This window comes from Crinia signifera, chromosome 12 (genome assembly GCF_055691185.1).
Source record: "Crinia signifera chromosome 12, ASM5569118v1, whole genome shotgun sequence".
NCBI classification, from domain to species: domain Eukaryota; kingdom Metazoa; phylum Chordata; class Amphibia; order Anura; family Myobatrachidae; genus Crinia; species Crinia signifera.
Window position 1 is genome coordinate 50,416,081 of NC_139228.1, and position 22,593 is coordinate 50,438,673.

The window sequence follows — 22,593 nt, forward strand, 5'->3', positions numbered from 1 at the left end:
TTTCTGGGTTAATTGTGGACGCTGGAGGGTATTTGCAGTCCTTGATCACAGTATCATGCTCACAATGGTGCGATCCTTGTATCCAAAGAAATGTGCGGGTGGTGGTATCCCAGTGAACAATTATAGAACCAATTTTTCCAAAACCATTATCAGGAAACATAATCAGGAACCAAGGAAAATTGCTGGGACTTCAATCTCCTTACAACCTCAAACCAAGTCCAATTGTTTCATAAAGAACAGGTGCTTCCTGACATGTTTTGTTGCCAGATAGAAACTTTATCAAATGTACCTTTGTTTGGTTCCTGATTATTGTTCCTGATAATGGTTTTGGAAAAATTGGTTCTATAATTGTTCATTGGGATACCACCACATGCACATTTCTTTGGAAACAAGGATCGCACCATTGTGAGGATGCCTCTGTGATCGAGGACTGCAAATACCCTCCAGCGTCCACAATTAATCCTGCAAGATATACCTACAAATCCCTAATTAAGGAACTTAACAAGTACAACTGGGACTCCTAACCAATAAGTATAACCTCTCCTGTCCTTTTATATCAAAATATATATTTATTATTTTATTGTTACATATTTTTATTGTTGAATACACTTGCTGCTAGAAAGATATTTTAATATTGTGAAAAGTATAATAAATATTATTGATTATTGTAATCCCTAATTGATCCACCATTCCTTTTTTCTTTGTGTAATATTTTGGGGACTAGACACCCCCTAGTGGGAGCTGCATGACTCAACACCCCATTTTAAGCGCTGGTTCTTTATTAGTCTTAGGGCTTAAAATCTCCCGAGATTCTAAGGAGCAAAAGATTATACTTCTGGATATGTGAGAATGGGATCAGTAACACAGTGATTTCCCTAACCTACCTTCTTGTCTTCAGCACCCATCGGCCAAGCTGTCCATCGCTTGCTTCTGATCCAGGCCTTCCGTCCAGACCGCCTGTTGGCCATGGCACATATCTTTGTCTCTACAATTCTTGGAGAATCTTTTATGTCTGTCATAGATCAACCCTTGGATCTGGCACACATTGTGGACACAGAGGTAATGTTTTCCATCACCACCACCTAGAACATTCCAGTGTTTAATGATATCCTGTGTTGGCAGTATTACACCTAGATGTACCGTGGGTCAATGCTTTTGTGTATTTCTCTTCAGGTTAAACCCAACACTCCAGTACTGATGTGCTCCGTTCCTGGCTATGATGCCAGTGGGCGTGTGGAAGATCTAGCCGCAGAACAGAGTAGTCAGATTACGGCTATCGCCATTGGTATGTCCTGAGAATTAGGGGCAGGAGTTGGTGGTTAATGCAATGTTTGTTCTGTCATGTAATCCTTCTCTGTGGTTCTCATACTTAGGTTCAGCCGAAGGCTTTAATCAGGCGGAGAAGGCTATAAACACTGCGGTAAAGTCGGGAAGGTGAGTCAGTAGGATGATACCATGTATATATGTGCTGCTTTGTACTGAAGCATTCTGGCGATACCATGTATACATGTACAGTGGGCTTCTACTTGGTATGCCGCTCCTGGGGCAGGCTGGGAGTAATTATGTAATATACGAGGTCATGCACCTTGGGAGACATAACCAGTGTGCTAGTTCTAACCTAAGCGGGGATGAATTGGGTAAATCGGTACTTGAAAAGATCTTGTCCAAATAGACAACAAACTGGGGTGTAGTGCTCAATGTAATATAGCAACAATAAAGGCCAACAAAATTCTTGCATGTATTAAAAGGGGCATGGAAACTAGGGACTCAAAAGGTTGGAGGAGATTTTAAACTAGGCGATGGGGGGGGGGTCGTCGCTAGATACTATGGGTCCCGTAGTGAGAATAGTAGGATTGGGGTCAAGAATCAATTTGGGGGAGGGGGGGGGGGGGGGGGGGAGGACATAGTTACAGGCAATGTCCTGGGTACTAATAAGGGTAATATCGTGGGTAATTCCCAGGGTGCTCCAGGAATATTATGTAATAACAGTAATCTTACCTCATTACAGCTCTCAGGTACAGATGACCTTAGGGTTTGGGAAGGAGTAAACGACATAGGAAGAAGTTTCAAAACTGTAAATAGGTCAGGCAGTGGGCATGGTGGGGAGGGCTGTAGAGAGCCTGAGGGAGAGGTGGGTACGAGTAAGTTAGTAAGGAATACAAATAAGTCCAGAGGAGAATTTAAACACAATGTTAGGGATGCAAATAAACATAAATTAAAATGCCTACTGGCAAATGCAAGAAGCTTAGCAGGTAAAATCTGGGAACTAGAAACTGTGGTCACTAGGGACGATTATGACATTATTGGTATTACAGAAACATAGTGTAACGAGTCGCACAACTGGGCATTAAGCATGGAGGGATATACACTCTACAGAAAAGATTGGGAAAATAGAAAGGGCGGGGGTGTGTGCCTATATGTAAAACATAACTTAACATCATGTGAGAAAGAAATGAGCACAGGTACAGAGGAAGATTACACTGAGGCCATGTGGGCAGAGATAACCGACAATGAGGCAGATGTATTAAGTCTTAACAAGAGATAAATACAAGGGTGATAAGGAGAGATAAACGTCCAGCCAATCAGCTCCTTACGGACTTTTTTCATACACAGCCTGTAACATGGCAGTTTGCAGGTGATTGGCTGGACGTTTATCTCTCCTTATCACAATGGCATTTATCTCTTGTTAAGGCTTAATACATCTGCCCCAATAACAGAAAACCTAATAAAATCTTAATAGGGGTATGCTATAGACCTCCGAACATAAACTAAAGGGATGAGTCTCTTTTAAACCAAATCAAACAATCATCAGATCAGGGTCAGGTATTATGGGGGATTTTAATTTACCTGATATTGATTGGAAAAACGTAACAAGTAAAACGGCAAGAAGCAGTGGGTTCCTAAGCTTACTTAAAGACCAGTTTATCACACAAACGGTAGAAGCTCCAACTCGTAATAAGGCATTATTGGATTTGGTATTAACAAATAACATAGATCTAGTCTCAAACACAAAAGTAATTGAACATCTAGGGAACAGTGACCACAATATGGTTTCACTGGAAATCAACTTCAGTAAATTACATAATAAAGGATCGGCAAAAATACTAAACTTCAGAAAAGCTAACTGTGAAATATTCAGAGAAGCCCTAAAAAGATTTGTGTGGGAAACTGTTTTTGAGGGGAAAATGCTGAGGAAATGTGGGATACTCTAAAAAATGTACTCTAATCATTAACTATTAAATGCATTCCTAATGTAAATAAGGGTAAATTCAATAAAAAAAAGCCACCATGGTCGAACAATAAAACAAGAGCATTTCAATTCTAGAAAAATAACTTAAATGAGGAGGCGTTCACCAATTACAAAGAATCAAACAAAATTTGCAAAGGGGCAATCAAAGTAGCTAAAAGGGATTATGAAGAGCGCATAGCCACTGAAAGCAAAACTAACCCCAAGAAGTTTTTCAAATACATAAATAGTAAACGTATAATTAAGGACAATATAGGCCCTTTAACCGATATCACTGGGAAAAGTTTTATGGAGGATAAGGGAAAAGCAGAACTGTTAAATTAGTTCTTCTCATCAGTGTTTACTAAGGGAGAGCAGACTGTGGAACGCACACATACCACAAATGGGATGAACAAGCCAGACCTCAATATTGATTTCTCTACCGAGGAAACAATATTGAGGCTCAGCAAAATCAAAACAAATAAATCACCTGGGCCAGATGGAATTCATCCTAGGGTACTAATGGAATTAAGGGAGGAATTAGCTTCCCCTCTACATTATATCTTCAATAATTCACTATCATCAGGAAAGGTACCAAAATTTTGGAGAATAGCAGAGGTAGTGCCATTATTCAAAAAAGGAAAAAAGGAGGATCTAGCTAATTACAGACCTGTTTAACATCAATAGTGGGTAAACTATTTGAAGGATTTTTAAGAGATGGGATCCAGGAATATTTAGACCTTCGTAGTTTACTCAGTTATAACCAGCATGGGTTTGTGAAAAAATGTTCATGCCAAACTAATCTACTTAGTTTCTATGAAGAGGTTAGCAAAAACCTTGATAATGGAAATGCTGTAGATGTGATTTTCCTAGATTTTGCTAAAGCCTTCGACCCCTTATTACACAAGAGGTTGATAAAATGGAGGACCTGGGATTAGGGGCAAATATCTGCAGATGGGTAGGGAACTGGCTGTGTAATAGAGAACAGTGGTTGTGAACAGTGCAGTTTCAAATATGATACCAGTACTAAGTGGAGGGCCAAAGGGTTTGGTTTTAGGGCCCATTTTGTTTAACATTTTTATTAACGATATTGGGATAGGGTTACTCAGCAATGTATCCATCTTTGCGGATGATACAAAACTGAGCAGAGTTATTAAATCATCAGAAGATGTCACCACTCTTCAAAATGATCTTGACAATCTAGACGAGTGGGCAAAAAAGTGGAAGATGAGGTTCAATGTGGACAAATGCAAGGGCCCCACACTATAAAAAGGACATAGTTAGAAAAAATCCAAAGCAGAGCAACTAAGCTTATTAGGGGAATGGAGAATTTAAGCTATGAGGAAAGATTAAACAATTTGGGACTATTTACTCTAGAGAAAAGACGTTTAGGGGGGGGATATGCTCAACATGTATAAATATATTAGGAGCCAATAAAAGAAACTGTCAAACACCCTTTTTTCTACTAGAAAGGAATCTAGGACGCGAGTGCACGAGCTTAGATTAGAAAAAAAAAGATTTTGTTCATCTAGAAGAAAAAAATTCTTTAGTCAGAGCAGTCAAACTTTGGAACTCTCTCTTCCTAAAGAAGTGGTGTCGGCAGACACTATAAATACGTTTAAAATAAGGTTGGATAAACATTTATGGGTAAAAACATCCATGGGTACGCATAAGTAACATAATCTGTCTTTTTAAAATATCAGAACATACTATACAACAAGGGATAAGCTACTATAAACATAGGTTTAACCTACTATGTAACTTTGTAATTATGTAACGTGGGTTCCTCTGCCTCCAGGTGGGTGATGCTGAAGAATGTCCACTTGGCACCCGGTTGGCTGATGCAACTGGAAAAGAAACTCCACTCTCTGCAGCCACATTCCTCCTTCCGGCTTTTCCTAACTATGGAAATTAATCCCAAGGTAACGTGGAGATGACGGAGTTGATTATAAGGGCAGCCGCGGCTCCTACCTCTGCAGATGAGCGGGGCTACTGCGATGCGTGCTCACCCACCTCTGCTGCCGCCGTGCTCCTAATCTCGGTCCCCGCAGCTTCTGTTCTCAACCACTGGTCTTGGTCCCTGCTGCGGTGCCAGCGAATGCGCAGTGGCTTATTCGGTACTACGCATGCGCTGGCCCCCAGCCTCTATATGATGCTTTTGCAACAGCCCACAGAAGCCTATTTAGGGTCCCGGGTCTGGTGCATGCACAGCATCGTCCTTTTACTGCGCATGCGCAGAACCCATATTTTTAAGGGTTGCTGCTCAGCAGCCCATATAGAGGCATTTCGGAGGGAGGGAACACTTCCAAATGTGACCGCCTTGGGTAACTCCAATAGGAAGTCCTTGCCAGTCACAGAAAAGCCAGAGCAGTCTCACAGACTGCATCTGGCTTCACAGTCGCAGATTTTAGATTTAATTCCTTTCATGCCACTTTGTAAAGCTTTCCTCGTATACAAGGAGAATGTAGGGGGACTGCCTCAGAGTCTCTCCCCCTTATACCACTTCTCCAGGTCACTGATTGCTCTTAAGTCATGCACCCTTAATGTAATGGTGTGTAAAACATAACTTTTAATTATAATCAAATAAGGGCAGTAGTGTAACAATACAAGTACATACACATCGGTGACCTTAGCTAATCATTGTTGCATTGAATTCTGGCAGTGAGGGTGCAGTTCCTTTATACACAGCATCAGTCTCTCTAGGTTGGTTAAATCCTAAGTCTCAGCACATGGTCTTCCATTCCACATCACCACATTCTATCAGGTTGACACTTTTGTGTGTCATGCTGAGATGCTCTGTACTGGCTCAGCATATTTCCTCCCATGAGGACCGCATTGGGGCATCCTCAGGAAGTAGGAGACCATGGGAATATTAGCAGTGAAGCCCCTTTCTCTGATTCTGTGCGTAACACTAGGCCCAATTGCTGTGTTGCTCTGTTATGGTTTTGGTTGTCAGTGTTGCCATTTGTGAACCCTGTTGTGCAATATGTGTGGTTTTAGTTGTTGGTTTAAGGTTCCTTTTCTGTCCGTTGTCACCTCAGTCCAGTGGGTTGTACAGGGAGAGCAGTCCAGTCAAAATGATTCAGGATTTAATGTGAACGTTCCATGCACCATTATCTATATCCCTCAGTCCCCAATGTGCCCCATGGAGCCAAAAAATGGATTTTAAAAGTAAAATCCCTCTATCTCCTGACATTCCTTAGATACGCTGTCTAATTACAAAAGAATGGGAGGTATAGAATTTACATTACATGTAATTTTTTAAAAAGAATCTCCCTTCCTATTCTTTATGGACATAGGTGCCAGTGAATCTCCTGCGTGCTGGTCGCATCTTTGTGTTTGAACCACCACCTGGCGTGAAGGCCAACATGCTGCGAACCTTCAGTAGCATTCCCGTCTCCAGGATCTGCAAGGTGAGTCCAGACTGCTGCTATAAAGGCTGTGCAGGGCTGAGGGTAGGAAGCAGCCTTACAGTGATTAGTCGCACACCACTGTCTTGTTAACCGTATGAAGAAGATCTGCTGTAAGTACATATGAGGCAGCTATGTTGTAGGCTGGAGATGTTTCTGCTGGAATGTTTACTGTGAATAGGTGAACTCATGGAGACACTTATTTATGTGCAGGTGCAGTGATTACTCTATACTTGTTTCTCTGTAGTCTCCTAACGAGCGCGCTCGGCTGTATTTCCTGCTGGCGTGGTTCCACGCAGTCATCCAGGAACGTCTGCGTTATGCTCCCCTGGGTTGGTCTAAAAAATATGAATTTGGAGAATCGGACCTGCGATCGGCCTGTGACACGGTGGATACTTGGCTGGACGACACCGCAAAGGCAAGTTATCAGCAAACCTGACTGATACAGATTTATACTGCAATGTGTCTTCTGACATACCACGTATCAGGAGTTGGTGGGATGCTGGTGGTCAGATAAAGCTCAGCACATGTTGAGGCTCTTTACATTGTTCTCGCCCTTATTAAGCAAAGACCCAGCGCGTATTCATCTTCGCTAATGAAACACACATGATGTCTGTTTCTCCTTCCAGGGCCGGCAGAACATCTCGCCAGATAAGATACCATGGTCCGCATTAAAGACCCTGATGGCACAGTCTATTTATGGAGGCCGTATTGATAATGAATTTGATCAGCGTCTGCTCAACACTTTCCTCGATAGACTCTTCACTACTTCAAGTTTTGATGGGGACTTTAAACTTGCTTGTAAAGTTGATGGGCACAAGGACATCCAGATGCCAGATGGCATCAGGTAATGATGTACAAACTTATTAATCTAGCTATGGAACAATGTTGTCCTCCATACATTGGGGGGACACTAATGTACTTTGGGGTATAGAGAGTGTGAACTTGACAGAGACCAGTGTGACTAGGGATAGCGGTGCTCCATTTCCATGTAGGACCTACTGCTGGTTGGGATGAAGTAACTGGGCCATTATAGATGCCGCCTAAAGTTTTCTTTGTCCTCTGAAAAACTGTCGCCACCAAAAATAAGGCATTCATCCAATTGGCATAGCCGCTTTGGGTGTGGGTGTAAGATGGGCTGCCCTGGTCAGGATACTTGGGGTAAGGCTGCTGATGTGGGTCTGTCAGTTCAGTGTCACAATATCTCATGTAACACCCAAACACCACAGATCTGTTTGTTAAACTGCTGTGTATGGTGTTTTGTACTGGAACAGAGAAAAACTTTAACCTTGCTAACTACTGGAGACAAATGACTGGGTAATACATTATCCAGTCAAGTCCAAGCAGATTTTCACTTAGCACATGACCTGCCCTGCTCTAGCACCTTCTGTACTCCAAGGTACAGCGGGCAACCTGCACTAGTACCTTATATATCCCAAGCTACAGCAGGCGACCTGCACTAGCACCTTATATACCCCAAGGTGCGGCGACCTGCCCTGCACTAGCACCTTTTTATATACCAGGAGGTACAGCTGTGTTCTTATTGTGGAATCACTGTGTAATTGTAGGCGTGACGAGTTTGTGCAGTGGGTGGAGTTGCTGCCAGACACACAGACTCCATCCTGGCTTGGACTTCCGAACAACGCTGAGTGTGTCCTCCTCACCACACAGGGTAATGTGCCGCTCTGTCCAGCTACAGTTACTGTGACCATACTGACTACTGTGCCACTTTCATTCATCCTGTTACAGTACATCTCGTATGTGTGGAATAACGTTCTTCAAGATAAGGGGTGGCCAAACCTGTTCCCAAGATCTACCAACAGTTCATGTTTGTCAGGCGGCCTGTGGATCTATAGTAGGAATGAATTCAGCATCTGTGAGAGTGTGACAGTAATGACTACACCTGTACACCAGCTAGGTGGTCTGGGAACATGGGCCATTGCTAGATATCGAGGACCGATTTGGCCACTCCTGCTGTAGATTGTAGCACTGTGATGTGTGATTGATGTAATGACAATACTGTCTCTTCCTAACCGCACGTTGCCAGCTGTCCCTCTGATTGTGTTTCTATCAAACTCCATTACGGCACATTGCCAACTGTCTCTATGATTTCTTCTGTCGCTCTCCATAACCACACCTTGCCAGCGTCTCATCCTTTAGCAGTCTTGTATTTTCCTCACATGTTCTGATCTATGTACCTAATAATGCTCCAACATTTTTTTTTTTTCTTGCCTGTTGCTTTATCCATTTCCCTCCATCCATAAGTCTTGGAATATACAGCCACCTTGTAACGCCGGCAGTGCCTGCTATAGTCACATATTATAGTGTATTGGGTGGGCCGGCTGCACGTGGCAGCAGGAGCTTTTGCTTTGTATTGTATGGCTAGATCTGCCTCATGGTGGAGACTTAACACGAGTGCAGCTCATTTCTGTATTGGCTTTCAGTGCTTTATTTTTGCCTGCACTTTTTTTGTTTTTGTCTTTCTACCTCTATGGTTCAGGCATTGACATGATCAGTAAAATGCTGAAAATGCAAATGCTGGAGGATGAGGATGACTTGGCTTATGCGGAGACAGAGAAAAAGCAGAGAACAGATTCCACGTCTGACGGTCGCCCAGCCTGGATGAGAACACTGCACTCCACCGCCTGCAACTGGCTCCACGTCATTCCACAGACCCTCAGCCACCTGAAGCGCACAGTGGATAACATAAAGGTAAGCACCCCTACGTAAATAGGAGTCAGCCCTATTGTGACCGCTTCACATGAGCCATAGGTGTGTCCTCATGCATTGTGCAAAACAGGCCCTCTCTGCCCTATAGTCCCTGAGACTCTGCTAGCTTTGGGTGAATGTGCACTGCGGCAGTGGCACCAATGAATGTGTACTGAATGCTTTGGGATACAAGCTTCTGTGTCATATTGTCAGCCTATAGAAACCTCTTTACTCCCCATAAGTTTATGGGCTGCTGCAGTCTCTGTTCCTCCAGGCCAGGACATGCCGGGATGCATAGTTTAACAGCTAGGGTGGCCAAAGGTTCCCTATCCCTGCACAAGACAGATGGTGGGTACAGGTTAAGTGGTTTATGGGCGCAGAATCCTCCTACAGGCAGAAGGTGGGTACACGTTACATGGTGTATGGGTATAGAGTGCAGCTCCTGCTACCATTATCCAACCTTACATAGTGTCAGGAAGCCCGCTGTTTTCTCCACAGTTATTTATATCCATTTGCATTGCAGGATCCTCTGTTCAGGTTCTTTGAGCGCGAGGTAAAGATGGGTGCTAAGTTACTGCAGGACGTGCGTCAGGATCTCACTGATGTGGTACAAGTGTGCGAAGGAAAGAAGAAACAGACCAACTATTTGCGCACACTGATTAATGAGCTGGTGAAAGGTATTTAACTTTATAGTGACGCTCTGTGGTATGTATCTCCGACAGATGAGCTTAAGGCTGGATATACGTAGACTATACTGCTGCAAATCAGAATGCTATAGCCCATATTCCCCGGGAGGTAGTCTGTATGGACATTGGTACTACTGTACCTCACCTAGCTACTAAACCTCACCTAGTTACTGAGGAAACCCAGGCAGTAGTCTTCCTAGCAAGTGCGGCGCTATGGTTAGACCTCACCTAGTTACTGAGGAAAGCCAGGCAGTAGTCTTCCTAGAGAGTGTGGCACTATGGTTAGACCTCACCTAGTTACTGAGGAAAGCCAGGCAGTAGTCTTCCTAGCGAGTGCGGCACTATGGTTAGACCTCACCTAGATACTGAGGAAAGCCAGGCGGTAGCCTTCCTTGAGCTGCTGGACCTCGTCTAGTTAACGAGGAAAGCGGGGTGGTAGAGTAACATAGTAATTGAGGCCAAAAAAAATGTTAGTCCATAGAGTAAAACCTATTTGACTTGTTAACTACTGACTTGACTTGAGGTCCATACACACTGAGCGGCTTTCCCCCTGCCTGGCTCCGACGGGGAAGGACGGCTTTGCATAGTGCAGTGCTATGCAAAGCCGTCCTCATAGCCGCTCATCTGCTGATATAACCACGGGATACGGGAGCGCGCGGCAGTCATATCTATAGGATTCCCTTAGTGGCCAAAACCGTATCCAGTTTTACTTTAAATTCATTAACAGTAGTTGCTGTAACCACCCCACCGGCAATGAGTTCCAGAAGTTTACTGCTCTAATGGTGAAGAATCCGCTTGATTCAGTACAGTATTTATTTTCCTCGAGCCTCACTACATGGACGCGTGTCCTAAGTTCTTGTCTACAGCAGAATTCCCTATAATAACTCAATTTATCCTAGAAGTAGCTTTCCCGGACAGTGCAGCTCTGCTGTTAGCCTAGTTACTGAGGAAAGCCGGGCGGTAGAGTCTTCCTGCTGTTACAGCTCTCATACATCTTTGTATGTTTATCAAACTTCCAGGACTAGTAACCTGCTAACGTTCTACTTTTCCTTCTCGTAAGGTATCCTCCCTCGGAGCTGGTCTCGTTTCACAGTCCCTGCCGGGTTGACTGTCATTCAGTGGGTCGCAGATTTTAGTGAACGCATTAAACAGTTCCAAAATATATCACAGGCTGCAGCTACCAGTGGAGCCAAAGAACTGAAGGTTTGACTAATACAGATCTATACGTGCTCACTACCTGGACAGATCTGTATATGTGCTCACTACTTGTACAGATCTATATGAACTCACGGTACTTGTGTATTATCACGGCGCCCAGCTATGCTACGTTTTCAACGTAGGCTAAGCTACGTTGTCAGCGTAGCCGGCACCTTGATAATACAGGAGGCAGCACTGGGAGCAGGGTGGTGTGGTTTATACTTACCCTCCTCCTGGCGGCGATCCCCGATGACTCCCTGGCGGCAGTGCCGGTCACTCCCCGGCGGCAGAGTCTACTTTGGCGTGGAGTTGATTTTATAAAGTGTGGCCAGGGGATGCGTATCCGCGTCCCCTCTCGGAGCTTGCTGTGCTCACCATGCTTGAGGCTTGGTGGCTCGCTGCGCTCGCAACAGCTGACACTCTTTATAATATCAACTCAACGCCGACGTGGATACTGGGGGTATGATGTGGATAGTGGGGTTATATATAGATCTGTAACGGTAGTGAGCTCCTATATATGGTTCTGGATCCCTAAAAATACACAATGCTTAAAAAATAAGTGTGTGTGTGTGTGTGTATGTATGTGTGTGTGTATGTATATGTGCTGACTACCTGTACCGATGTATGACGGAAGGATCACTAATCGCTGCTGCAGTGGCTTATGATGTTTGTTCTATTTCTCTACATTAGAAGGCTGTTCTAAATCATCTAAATGCTATACACAGATGCTTCTTCGTAATACCAGTGCCAACTGTTTATATTATGTGGACAAATCAACCATTGTGTATGCAGGGATTACTGTTAAGGGTGTGCCTGTCTGCCGGGATCACCACTGCTGAGGCGGAGGGGGATGTCTGTCTGCTGGGATCACCACTGCTGGGTGTAGGGAGCGTGTTTGTCTGCTGGGATTACTGGCGGGCTCATAACTGATTTTAATGAGCCATTCTCAGTTTCACTGTACCTGCTGCTTGTCTGCTGGGATTACTGGCGGGTGGGGTGGGGGTGTTCTTGTCTACTGGGATATTGGCGGTGGAAAGGTGCCTTTCTACTGGAGTTACTGTCAGTTAAGGATGGGATTATGGCTGTGGCGGGAGGGTTGTGGCTTCTGCCTTCTGGGGTTACCGCTGGGGGGCTGGGCCACTTACAGCCTGGTGTTATACTTTGGTGTTTTTTCTGTAGGCCATGCACAGCAGCATTGTGCCTTTTGTCCAGTGTATGTGACATGTGCGGCAAGAGCTACGGTACCCTTATTTATCGATCTGTTTGATTTTCCCCCAACAGAACATCCACGTGTGGCTGGGTGGCTTGTTTGTGCCAGAAGCTTACATCACCGCCACAAGACAGTACGTGGCCCAGGCAAACAGCTGGTCCCTAGAGGAACTGTGCCTGGAAGTTAGCGTGACCACTTCCCTGAATGCTGTGCTAGATGCCTACAGCTTCGGAATAGCAGGTATGTTTGCTGTTATTGCTGCCTATATGTATATGGCGCTAGATATTGTGTACTGCACCCAGCTGTGTGGCAGATGCTGTATAAGGTATGGCATCTGCTGTATGTATTACATTCTTATATATGTGATCTTCTGCATGATGTGTCATAAGTTAGCATGTTGGTATGTTACATGTGAGCATCTAGCTCCTCCCATTACTATTAGCGTCTGACCTGTCCATGCAGCATTATTTTACGGTGTCCCCCTCATTAACCCTCCCAGCACCGGGTCTGCTTCTAGGAGGTTTAACAGTGATAAATCTCATGTGATTGCCTCTTAGGTCTGAAACTTCAGGGTGCGAGCTGTACAAACAACAAGCTGTCCCTGTCTAACGCCATTTCCACGGTGCTGCCACTGACACAGCTGCGCTGGAGCAAGCAGAGCAGTCCAGAGAAGAAGGCTAATGCGGTGAGTGGTGCTGCAGCATAGTATATGGGGAGGAATGGTTATACTGTGTATGTGAGAGGAATGGTTGGTTCTGCCCACTGGCTTCATAGGAGGCAGATTTGGGGAGTAACAAGAGTCTTGAATAAACTGGGGAGCTCCTGCACTTTCTGCTGGTAGCCTTAGACTTGAGGGACCGATTTCCTTCCTTTCTTTTGTCTGAGGAGCCCGACCTACCCTGGTCCGTTATCTGCGCTTTTGGTATTCTCCTCTGGGGCACAACAGCTTCCTTATCGCCTGCAGTGGTCATTTGTTGTCACCCTGTGTACAACTTTCATTGGGATTGATGTGCTCATTGGAGTATGTGGCTTTTATTCTACCATCCTGTACTCCAGGCCTGTCCTTTGGTGGATTTATTACACCCTGGGGGGAGGTAGGGGGGTAAATGCGATGTGTTTTCCCGTCTCGCTGCAGATGTCCCGCTGTAACTGTGATGCTTTGTCTCCTTTTAGGTCACCTTGCCTGTTTACCTGAACTTCACACGAGCCGATTTGATTTTCACGGTTGACTTTGACATTGCCACCAAGGAGGACCCTCACAGCTTCTATGAGCGGGGGGTGGCAATCCTGAGTACGGAGTAGAATAGGAAGCTCTTAAACACCCCATGTAGTTGTACCTGTAACTCTGTTCTGTGGATGTAGAAGATTATAAAGAAACAGTCATGTGGTTGGATGGTTAGCGGTTTGGAGGAGGATGGCAGAATATATGGAAATACAATTCGGTGGAGATGTATTAAAGTTACAGTCATGTGGTTTGATGGTGAGCGGTTCGGAGGATGATGGGAGAATAAATGGAAGCGTTTTATGGAGGGTTTTCAGTAGGTTACACTCAGAAGGAAATAGATGCACGTTTATATGTCACTTTTTCATGTGTCTTTTACATAGCGGCTTGTCTCGTGTTATCCTAATAAAAATCTGCGTATTACACAAACTGCATTATCACAAGTATTTATGTGGTTACTTATACACCGTACAGCTGTTTTTATTCATCGGGACATGTCAGGGGCCACAGGCTTTACCGTGGGTAGTGGAGTGAGCACTCCAGCACTTATAGAGGTTAAACGTCTCCCTGCCTCCCAGGCAGCCATGCTCCTCCACTCCTCTACCCCGCCTCCAGGCCAGGAAGCTCAGTTTTTTCGGTGCTGGCAGGAGCCAACACGCACCTTGAGAGAGGGGCTGCATTATGCAGCCTTACTACTTTATTTTTTCTGTTTTTTACACGGACTGTGTCAGTGACAGGGCAGCAGTGCAGGGGTCTATCAGACACCTGCGCTGCTGCTCCATCACCCGGGTCCGGAAGCTGCAGCACCATTTACAGGTAGTGACGGCAGCGGGCACTGGGGACCAGGATGGAAGGTAATGCGCTCCCTGCAGGGAGCGCACGCACACGGCGCTATAAGCGGCTGTAGCAGCCTGGCGTGGGGGGCGGCTGGACCGCCACCCGCTCCTGCTGGATCACCAGTTTGTGGGCAGCAGTGCCGGTAAGTGGGGCCGCCCGGCAAGCGCCGGATCCCCGCCATTTTTACCGGTGCTGCATGAGGACGTTTCCCTGGTGGCCATTTGTTAGCAGGGAGAGGAGCCTCCCACCTGGGGACTGCAGGCAGGGAACTGTGCTCAGCACAGAGAGTTCCTGCCACTGATCTCTGCATGCCTGCCTGCTGCACGTGTGGAGGGACACAGAGTGCTTATCAGCCAGTCTGGTGTTCCACTCCTTCACTGCCAGGCCATCTGGGCCAGTCTACCCTGTACCTCTCCTCCAGGATTCAGGTTACAGACAAAGTTCATGCTCCAGTCAGCTATTGCTGCTGCAGGAGCTCAGTGCAAGGTTTCATTGCAACATTGTATGTGTATTAACACTTTGGTAGCTGTACCATATAGGCTACCTGTCTGTCACTGCACTGTATGCCTAGTACAAGCTTACGGTATACTGCCTGCCAGAAGTACAGATGGAGCGGGTCTCGCTCTTGCAGGGGATTGCAACGCCAGCCGCCATCCCCCGCCACCCGTCATCTGTATCTGCGAAAGGGGACGCACGCGCGCACACGTCCCCTTCCGCCGGCTCCCCGCACACACCCCCCCCTAACCCTGTCCGTCTCCCTGAAGTGGAGACGGACAGGGTTCCGTCTCAGTCAGATGGATGCCAGGCTGCTGGCGGATCGCCAGCGGTGACGTTCTGGCGATTCGCTAACAAGAGGGAGCCCGGCTCCATCTGTATACTGTTATCTGTACCATATAGGCTGCCTGCCTATGTCACTGCAATGTATGCCTTGTACAAGCTTGCTATGTACTGCTTTAACACTATTTCTGCCTGTCACTATCACTGCCGGTCAGAAGTATACAGTGTTAATTGTACCATATAGGCTGCCTGCCTAATTTTACTGCATTGTATGCCTTGTATGCTTGCTGTATATTGTGTATTGGTTTTAACACTATCATTGCTTGTCAGAAGTATATTGTGTTAACTGTGCCTTTAGCTGCCTGTTCAGTGTAATAATACTGCAATGTTTTCCAGGGGTACCAGTCCCAGTGACACTGGGGCTCCAGCGCTGATGTCTTGTACATCCTGTAATGCTGGCCTATCCCCCCATGACTAGTACAGGACGGCTTATATGCAAGCTTCTACAAAGCTTTGGCGACGCCCACAGCTACAGCCTCCTCTCAGGAGCCTGCTTGTGCCACGTTCCTTATTCAGATGATGGCGCAGCTAGTAGATAAGCTCTCATCTGCACCGCCCATGCAGCCTGTAGGGCTATTCTCATCCCCCCGTCCCGTGGTCCCTCATGATGGCACCCCCTTGGGTGAGTGCGTATCCACAGAAAACAGGTTAGGCTGATCAGGCCTACCCCTTCCTTCCTGCCCCTCTATCCTCAAGACTCCGATTCAGGGGAGGAGGATGAGCAGCATGATTAGGGGGGGAGTGGTAAATGACCAGGATGCCTCGTCGCACATTGAGGAGAGGCCTTGCTCACAGTAAAAGAGATCCTGAATTTACAGACAGATTCTTTCTGAGTCCCAAAGTTCAGGATGGAGTCCTGGCGATCCATAGTCCTGGTCTTACAACCAGTGAACTACATGGCATCCCTGGACATCCAGGATACATACCTGCTTGTCCCCGTCAGGCAAGAACATTGTCTGTGTCTGGAGTTTTCAATACGGGACCGTCCTTTTCGGTTCCGGGCCTTTGGCCTGTGATCAGCACCTCGGGTGTTTTACTACGGTCATGGCAGCGATGGCCAGCAGGCTTCGCAATCAGGGTTTCCGGATACGAACGCATCTGGACAACCTGTTGATTCTGGCACAATCCATGATTCAAGCAGTTAATTATACATCTGGGAGCCCAGTTGGATTCTGTTCATCAACTAATCTATCTTCCAGAGGAACGTTGCAGGACTCTGCAGTCCCAGGTAGGAAGTCTCCTCTCCATTCATTCCTGCATGAGGGTCCTGGGCTCGATGGTATTGACCTACAGGGGTATGCAGTTCCTCCTCTGCAACCAGAGTTTCTCCTTCATCCACTAGGTGTCACTGGAGTTACACTGGGGGGGGGGGAATAGAAGGCGACCACAGGGAGCATGGGCACTTTAAATAAAAAGATTAGAGTGGCTAACTCCTCCCCTTCTACTTCCACTCCAGGTCAGTCTTAGTTTGTGCCCGAAAGGGAGCGGACACACACTAGTGTGCTCTTAGGGCACATAAGAGATTTTTTAATCAGCATGGTTTTTTTCACTGCGCAGAGGACAGGCAGATAGTGATACACTATCTGCCTGCTACGTGGGAGCCTGCGGGAGGGACCCGGCCGCCTCCATGGTAGACGCGCCCGGATCCCTGGCTGCTGAGACCACCGTCTCGGGAGGCAATGGGCAATTCCCACCAAAGCACGCCGCGGTCCTCCCCCAGCCTCACTGCCGACGGCAGGCGAGTTGTAAGTATTCCCTGCCACCGCTGCTAGCGACGGTGGTCAGGGTTTATTAGGAAAATGGCGGCAGCAGAGGGTTTTCAAACCTGGCGCCGGAGAAGCGAGAGCTGCCGAGCGGGGGGCGCAGCTACTGCGTGGTACTCCCAGCAGCCCCGGCTATCCCCAGCGCTCTCTGAGACACGCACGGCGGCCATCTTTTTTACAACTAGGCGCCGCTGCGCAGCCCCACCAAAGGCTTCAAGTACATCGCTGATCCTGGTGACCGTCCTGCTATAAGCTCTCCCGGTACTGTGAGTTACAGTGGGGGGTTAAGAGCTTAGAGAGAGATAGTTGGGCTGTGTTAAAAACTAGGGCTATAGCGCTCCCTGGTTACAGACCATAGCGCTGTTCAAACCCTGTGGCAGCTCCTTTCCTTCACTATCTCTCCTATCCAGTCCTTCTACCTGGACAAATCTATACCTACTCTCCCTTGGGTGTGTGGTAATGTGTGGATTTTCTGTGACTTATAGAAACAATGGCAGGGGGAAGCTCCAAGAGAATTGCCTGTAAGACTTGCAATGCTAAGTTTACCCCTTCAGCCCCTGGGGATCTTAACTGTGAAAAATGCACTGTTAATCCCTCTGTCCCAAACCACAGCGGACCCGCCTTTCTGGGCCTCACAACTAACTGAGGTTCTGTCCCGTTTATCCTCTGAGTTAACACAGTCTCAGAGAGACCTCTAGGAACCAGCAGAGTGACTTAGCCTCTGCAGTTCAGAGCCTCACTAGAGCCCTAGCTCCAGGGCAGGCTGAGCCTCGCCCTTCCTCCTCAAGGCAGCCCCCACCTTTGCAGAGGAGATGGGCTTCACCATTACACCACTCCCCTGACTCTGACGAGATGCCAGACCTAGGGGAGGGAGCATTTGCGCCCCCTGGGGACGACATGCAGGATGCACAGGATGTGTTAGTATATGACACACAGGAGCCTGCTCAACCCTTCGGCTCCGTGTGGCTCCAGTCCTGTCAGGACGCCTGGGTAAGAGAGCTTGTGACCCTAGGTTACAAGATTCGCTTCAGCATGTCTCCCCCAGACAGGTTTTTCAAGACCGGTCTTCCTCTTCCTCCAGAGAAAGGACAACAGCTTTTAGACGCCATCGCCAAGCTGCAGGACATGGGAGTAGTGGTTCCGGTCCCCGCGGAACAGCGTACCCGGGGCTACTACTTCAGCCTGTTCCTCGTACCAAAGCCGGAAGGCTCGGTACGCCCTGTTCTCAACCTGAAGGATCTAAACCCGTACTTGCACGTGGCCAGATTCAAGATGGAGTCCCTACAGTCCGTGATACAGGGTTTGGAAGAAGGAGAGTTCTTGGTATCCATAGATATCAAGGACGCCTACTTGCACATTCCCATTTGGGCCCCGCACCAAGCATATCTGCGGTTCGCGGTGCAGGAGCGGCATTGGCAGTTTCAGGCCCTCCCGTTCGGCCTCTCGTCCGCACCTCGGGTCTTCACCAAGGTGATGGCGGTCATGATGGAGGTTCTCCGCATGCAGGGGGTTACTATCATCCCCTATTTGGACGACCTTCTGCTAAAGAGTCGTTCACGGGACACCCTGCTGGAGCACATTCTTCTCACACAGAAGATCCTCACATCTCACGGGTGGATCCTCAACTTCGCCAAGTCGCAGCTTCACCCCACTCGGCGTCTCTTGTTTCTAGGGATGATCCTGGACACCAGTCAGATGCGGGTGTTCCTACCAGCGGACAAGATTCAGTCCTTACAGGCCTTGGTCAGACTTGTCCTAAGCCGGAGACAGGTGTTGGTGCACCTGTGCACCAGACTGCTGGGGAGGATGGTATCCACCTTCAAGGCGATACAATACGCCCGGTTTCATTCTCGCCCCTTGCAGCTGTCGCTCCTCCATCAATGGTCGGGCTCTCACCTGCATCTGTAGCAGAAGGTGACCCTGTCACCGCGGGCTCGTCTGTCCCTGCTCTGGTGGCTGAACACCGCCAACCTACAACAGGGAAGGAGGATTGCGATTTGGGATTGGACCCTAATCACCACGGACGCCAGCCTCCGAGGTTGGGGTGCGGTCACCCTGGACTGTCAATATCAGGGGTTGTGGACACAACAGGAAAGTCTGCTTTCCATCAACGTTCTGGAGCTATGAGCTGTCTATTATGCTCTTCTCCAGGCCAGACCTCTTCTCCAGGGCAAAGCCGTTCGTGTCCAGTCCGACAACTCCACGACGGTTGCGTACATCAACAAGCAAGGAGGCACCCGCAGTTGCGCAGCCATGAAGGAGGTCAGCAGGATCCTGGTCTGGCCGCAGGCCCATGCCCTGGCCCTGTCAGCCGTGTTCATCCCCAGAGTGGAGAACTGGGAGGCCGACTTTCTAAGTCGGCGGGACGTACATCAAGTAGAGTGGTGCTTGCACCCTCAAGTCTTTCAGAAGCTGATACATCGCTGGGGCTGTCCCCAAGTGGACCTGATGGCGTCCCGCCACAACTTCCAACTTCCCCGGTTCTTCGCAAGAACACGAGATCCTCAAGCAGAAGGGGTCGACGCGCTGGTGGCTCCTTGGCCCTTCCAGTATGAGTACCTCTTCCCACCATTCCCGTTGATACCCCGGGTACTTCAACGGATCCGGAGAGAGGGGGTCACGGCTCTGTTGGTGGCACCAGACTGGCCTCGTCGGTCTTGGTACACCAGTCTGACAGCTCTGCTGATAGACGGGCCGTGGCCCCTGCCTATTCAAGATGACCTTCTCAGCCAGGGACCCTTCATCTACCCAGATTTAGGTCGTCTTCATTTGACGGCGTGGCTGCTGAGAGGTCCATCCTGAGAAGAGCGGGCATACCTCGAGCAGTTATACCAACTATGCTTAGAGCTAGGAAAGAGGTCACATCAGCACACTATCACCGCATATGGCGTTCATATGTGGCTTGGTGTGAGAGGCGTGGTGTCTCCACATGCCTGTTCAAAAAGGCGAGGCTCCTCCTTTTCTTACAGGAGGGTTTGACTTCAGGGCTGAGACTGAATACCTTAAAGGTTCAGGTCTCGGCTCTCTCCATTTTTTTTCAAAAGAAATTGGCCTTCCTTCCGGAAGTACAAACTTTTTTTCAGGGGGTGCTTCGTTTACAGCCACCCATTCGTCCTCCAACGGCTCCCTGGGACCTGGATCTTGTCCTGCAGTTTTTGCAGACTTCGGTTTTTGAACCCTTGGAGGAAGTGGACCTTCGCTATCTGACGTGGAAGGCTTTTACTGGCTCTGGCTTCTGCCAGACGAGTTTCAGAATTGGGGGCTCTGTCATGTCGATCCCCTTTTCTTCAGTTTCATGCTGACAGAGCGGAGCTCCGTACAAGTCTTACCTTTTTGCCTAATGTGGTATCGGCTTTTCACCTGAACCAGCCCATTGTGGTTCCAGCCCTTCCAGATAATAAACCTGATGCGAGATCTCTGGATGTGGTGAGGGCTCTACGAATCTATGTAGGACGTACAGCCCCCATTAGAAAGTCGGACACTCTCTTTGTTACCTATGACCCGATACGTCGTGGATGGCCGGCTTCAAAGCAGACTCTTTCTAGGTGGATTCGGTTGACTATCCGTCAGGCTTATGTCACCTCTTCTCAAACCCCGCCTGCGTGCATCACCGCACACTCAGCCAGATCGGTGGGTTCTTCTTGGGCGGCTGCCCGAGGGGTTTCTCTCCAACAGCTCTGCCGAGCTGCTACCTGGTCAGGCTGTAGGACTTTTGTCAAGTTCTACAGGTTTGATACCTTTGCGGCCCCTGCTTCAGTCTTTGGCCGCAGGGTGTTATGGGGTTCTCAGCGCTCACCCGCCCATGTTGAAGGCTCTGGGACGTCCCCAGTGTAACTCCAGTGACACCTGGTGGATGAAGGAGAAAGAGGGATTTTGTACTTACCAGTAAATCCTTTTCTCAGAGTCCACAGGTGTCACTGGACGCCCGCCCAGCGCTGTTCTCTGCAATTACTTTCAGGATACTTAAGAGTTCCCTACTAGGGTTCCTTGGGTTATGTTATTATGTTACGTTGTCTGTTGACTATGAACGTTTGAATTTTCAGTGTTTCTTCTCACTGTTTTTGTTTCTTCTTTCCTTCTGGTATGGAAGGATGTATGTGGTATTAACCTCCTCTTGGAAGTGTTTTTTATCTTCCTGCTCCCTTCCGGGCACAAACTTTATGACTGGCCTGGGGGGGAAGTAGAAGGGGAGGAGTTAGCCACTCTAATTTTTTTTTAAAGTGCCCATGCTCCCTGTGGTCGCCTTCTATCCCCCAGTGTAACTTCAGTGACACCTGTGGACTCGGAGAAAAGGATTTACTGGTAAGTACAAAATCCCTCTTTTTACACACTAGGAAACAGCCTGCTTACTGCAGAGCTGCTCCCCTGTGGTTGGCAGCGGGCCGCTGACTTTTACAGCGAGACCTGCCGCTCTCCTTACGACGCATGAAGGATGCCGCGCTCCAGCCACAGGTAAGCGGGTCCTCCCTCTATCAGCGCTGGGTATGCTTGGCGGGACGCGGGGGTTCGCTGTTCACGCAGCAGTACACACCACTAGCGGTAAGATCACCAGAGCCAGGTGCAGGCCTGGTGACCCTGGCAGTGGCACCCGGTTATCTCCGCGCGGCCACTAGACCACCAGGGTGCCGTACTGTGGAGCGCCATTTTGGCACAGGGCACTGATGATTCCAGGGGAGGTGGGGTTTGATCCACAGGTCAAAATCCCAACATGACAATATCCCGACAAGGTAAAAATACCGACATATAGAATGTACAGGTGAAAGTCAACATGACTTTGTGTTGACAGGTCGGGAGTTCGACATGGGTTTTTCACTTTTTTTTTACCCGAATGTCGACACGGTCGACATGGACATAGTTGGAAGTGAACCGCAGCCCCTTGCATCATTCGCTTCGCTCGCAATGCTTCGGGCACGGTGCCTCGCTGCGCTCAGAACACTATTTTATTCTCCCACCACGCCCTAGTGGATGGTAGGGCATTAAATACCGCCTGTCGGCACATGTCCGGTCTAGAAGCAGTGAAAAAAACCCATGTTGACATATCGACACAGTCATGTTGACTGTTTCACCTGTACATTCTATATGTCGGTATTTTGACCTTGTCTGTATTTTAAATGTCGACATTTTGTCCTTGTCGGGATTTTGACTGCATCCCGTTTGGGCTTTCTGTGAGTCACAGAAGACTCCCAGAGGGTCTGTCCCCCCTGGGTCCAGTTACAGTGGAGCCAAATTGGGCATCTTCTCTTTTATCTGCAATGAAACACAATGCAACCTCACAGTTGGCTGCAGCCAGGGTGTCTGCACAGCCTATACAGACACAGTCTGAAGTTAATACAGAGCCTGCCTGGGTGCAAGGGTTATCCACCTCAGTAAAGGGTTTAGTTTGTGTCTACTTCATTGCAGTCTATGTTGAAGGCACCTCTGCCTAAACGAAAGGTACAGGCCCCTTTGTTTAATCATCAGTCAGATGAGGTTGACGCGGACGAATCTGATGAGGAG

The 22,593-nt window shown here is 47.9% G+C and overlaps 1 protein-coding gene across 1 annotated transcript in view; it reads left to right on the top strand.

The window, feature by feature from the left end:
* Window positions 1–14,089, top strand: part of DYNC1H1 (dynein cytoplasmic 1 heavy chain 1) — a 74,344-nt gene extending 60,255 nt beyond the window's left edge. Inside the window, exons 65-78 of the mRNA XM_083167281.1 lie at window positions 899–1,059; window positions 1,174–1,285; window positions 1,374–1,434; window positions 5,025–5,148; window positions 6,526–6,639; window positions 6,884–7,054; window positions 7,266–7,483; window positions 8,205–8,308; window positions 9,137–9,348; window positions 9,869–10,022; window positions 11,092–11,234; window positions 12,510–12,678; window positions 12,996–13,123; window positions 13,612–14,089. Coding sequence (XP_083023407.1) covers window positions 899–1,059; window positions 1,174–1,285; window positions 1,374–1,434; window positions 5,025–5,148; window positions 6,526–6,639; window positions 6,884–7,054; window positions 7,266–7,483; window positions 8,205–8,308; window positions 9,137–9,348; window positions 9,869–10,022; window positions 11,092–11,234; window positions 12,510–12,678; window positions 12,996–13,123; window positions 13,612–13,740 — 2,000 coding nt within the window. The 3' untranslated portion in view covers window positions 13,741–14,089. The remainder of the gene's footprint in view (window positions 1–898; window positions 1,060–1,173; window positions 1,286–1,373; window positions 1,435–5,024; window positions 5,149–6,525; window positions 6,640–6,883; window positions 7,055–7,265; window positions 7,484–8,204; window positions 8,309–9,136; window positions 9,349–9,868; window positions 10,023–11,091; window positions 11,235–12,509; window positions 12,679–12,995; window positions 13,124–13,611) is intronic.
* The last annotated feature ends 8,504 nt before the right edge of the window (window positions 14,090–22,593 follow it).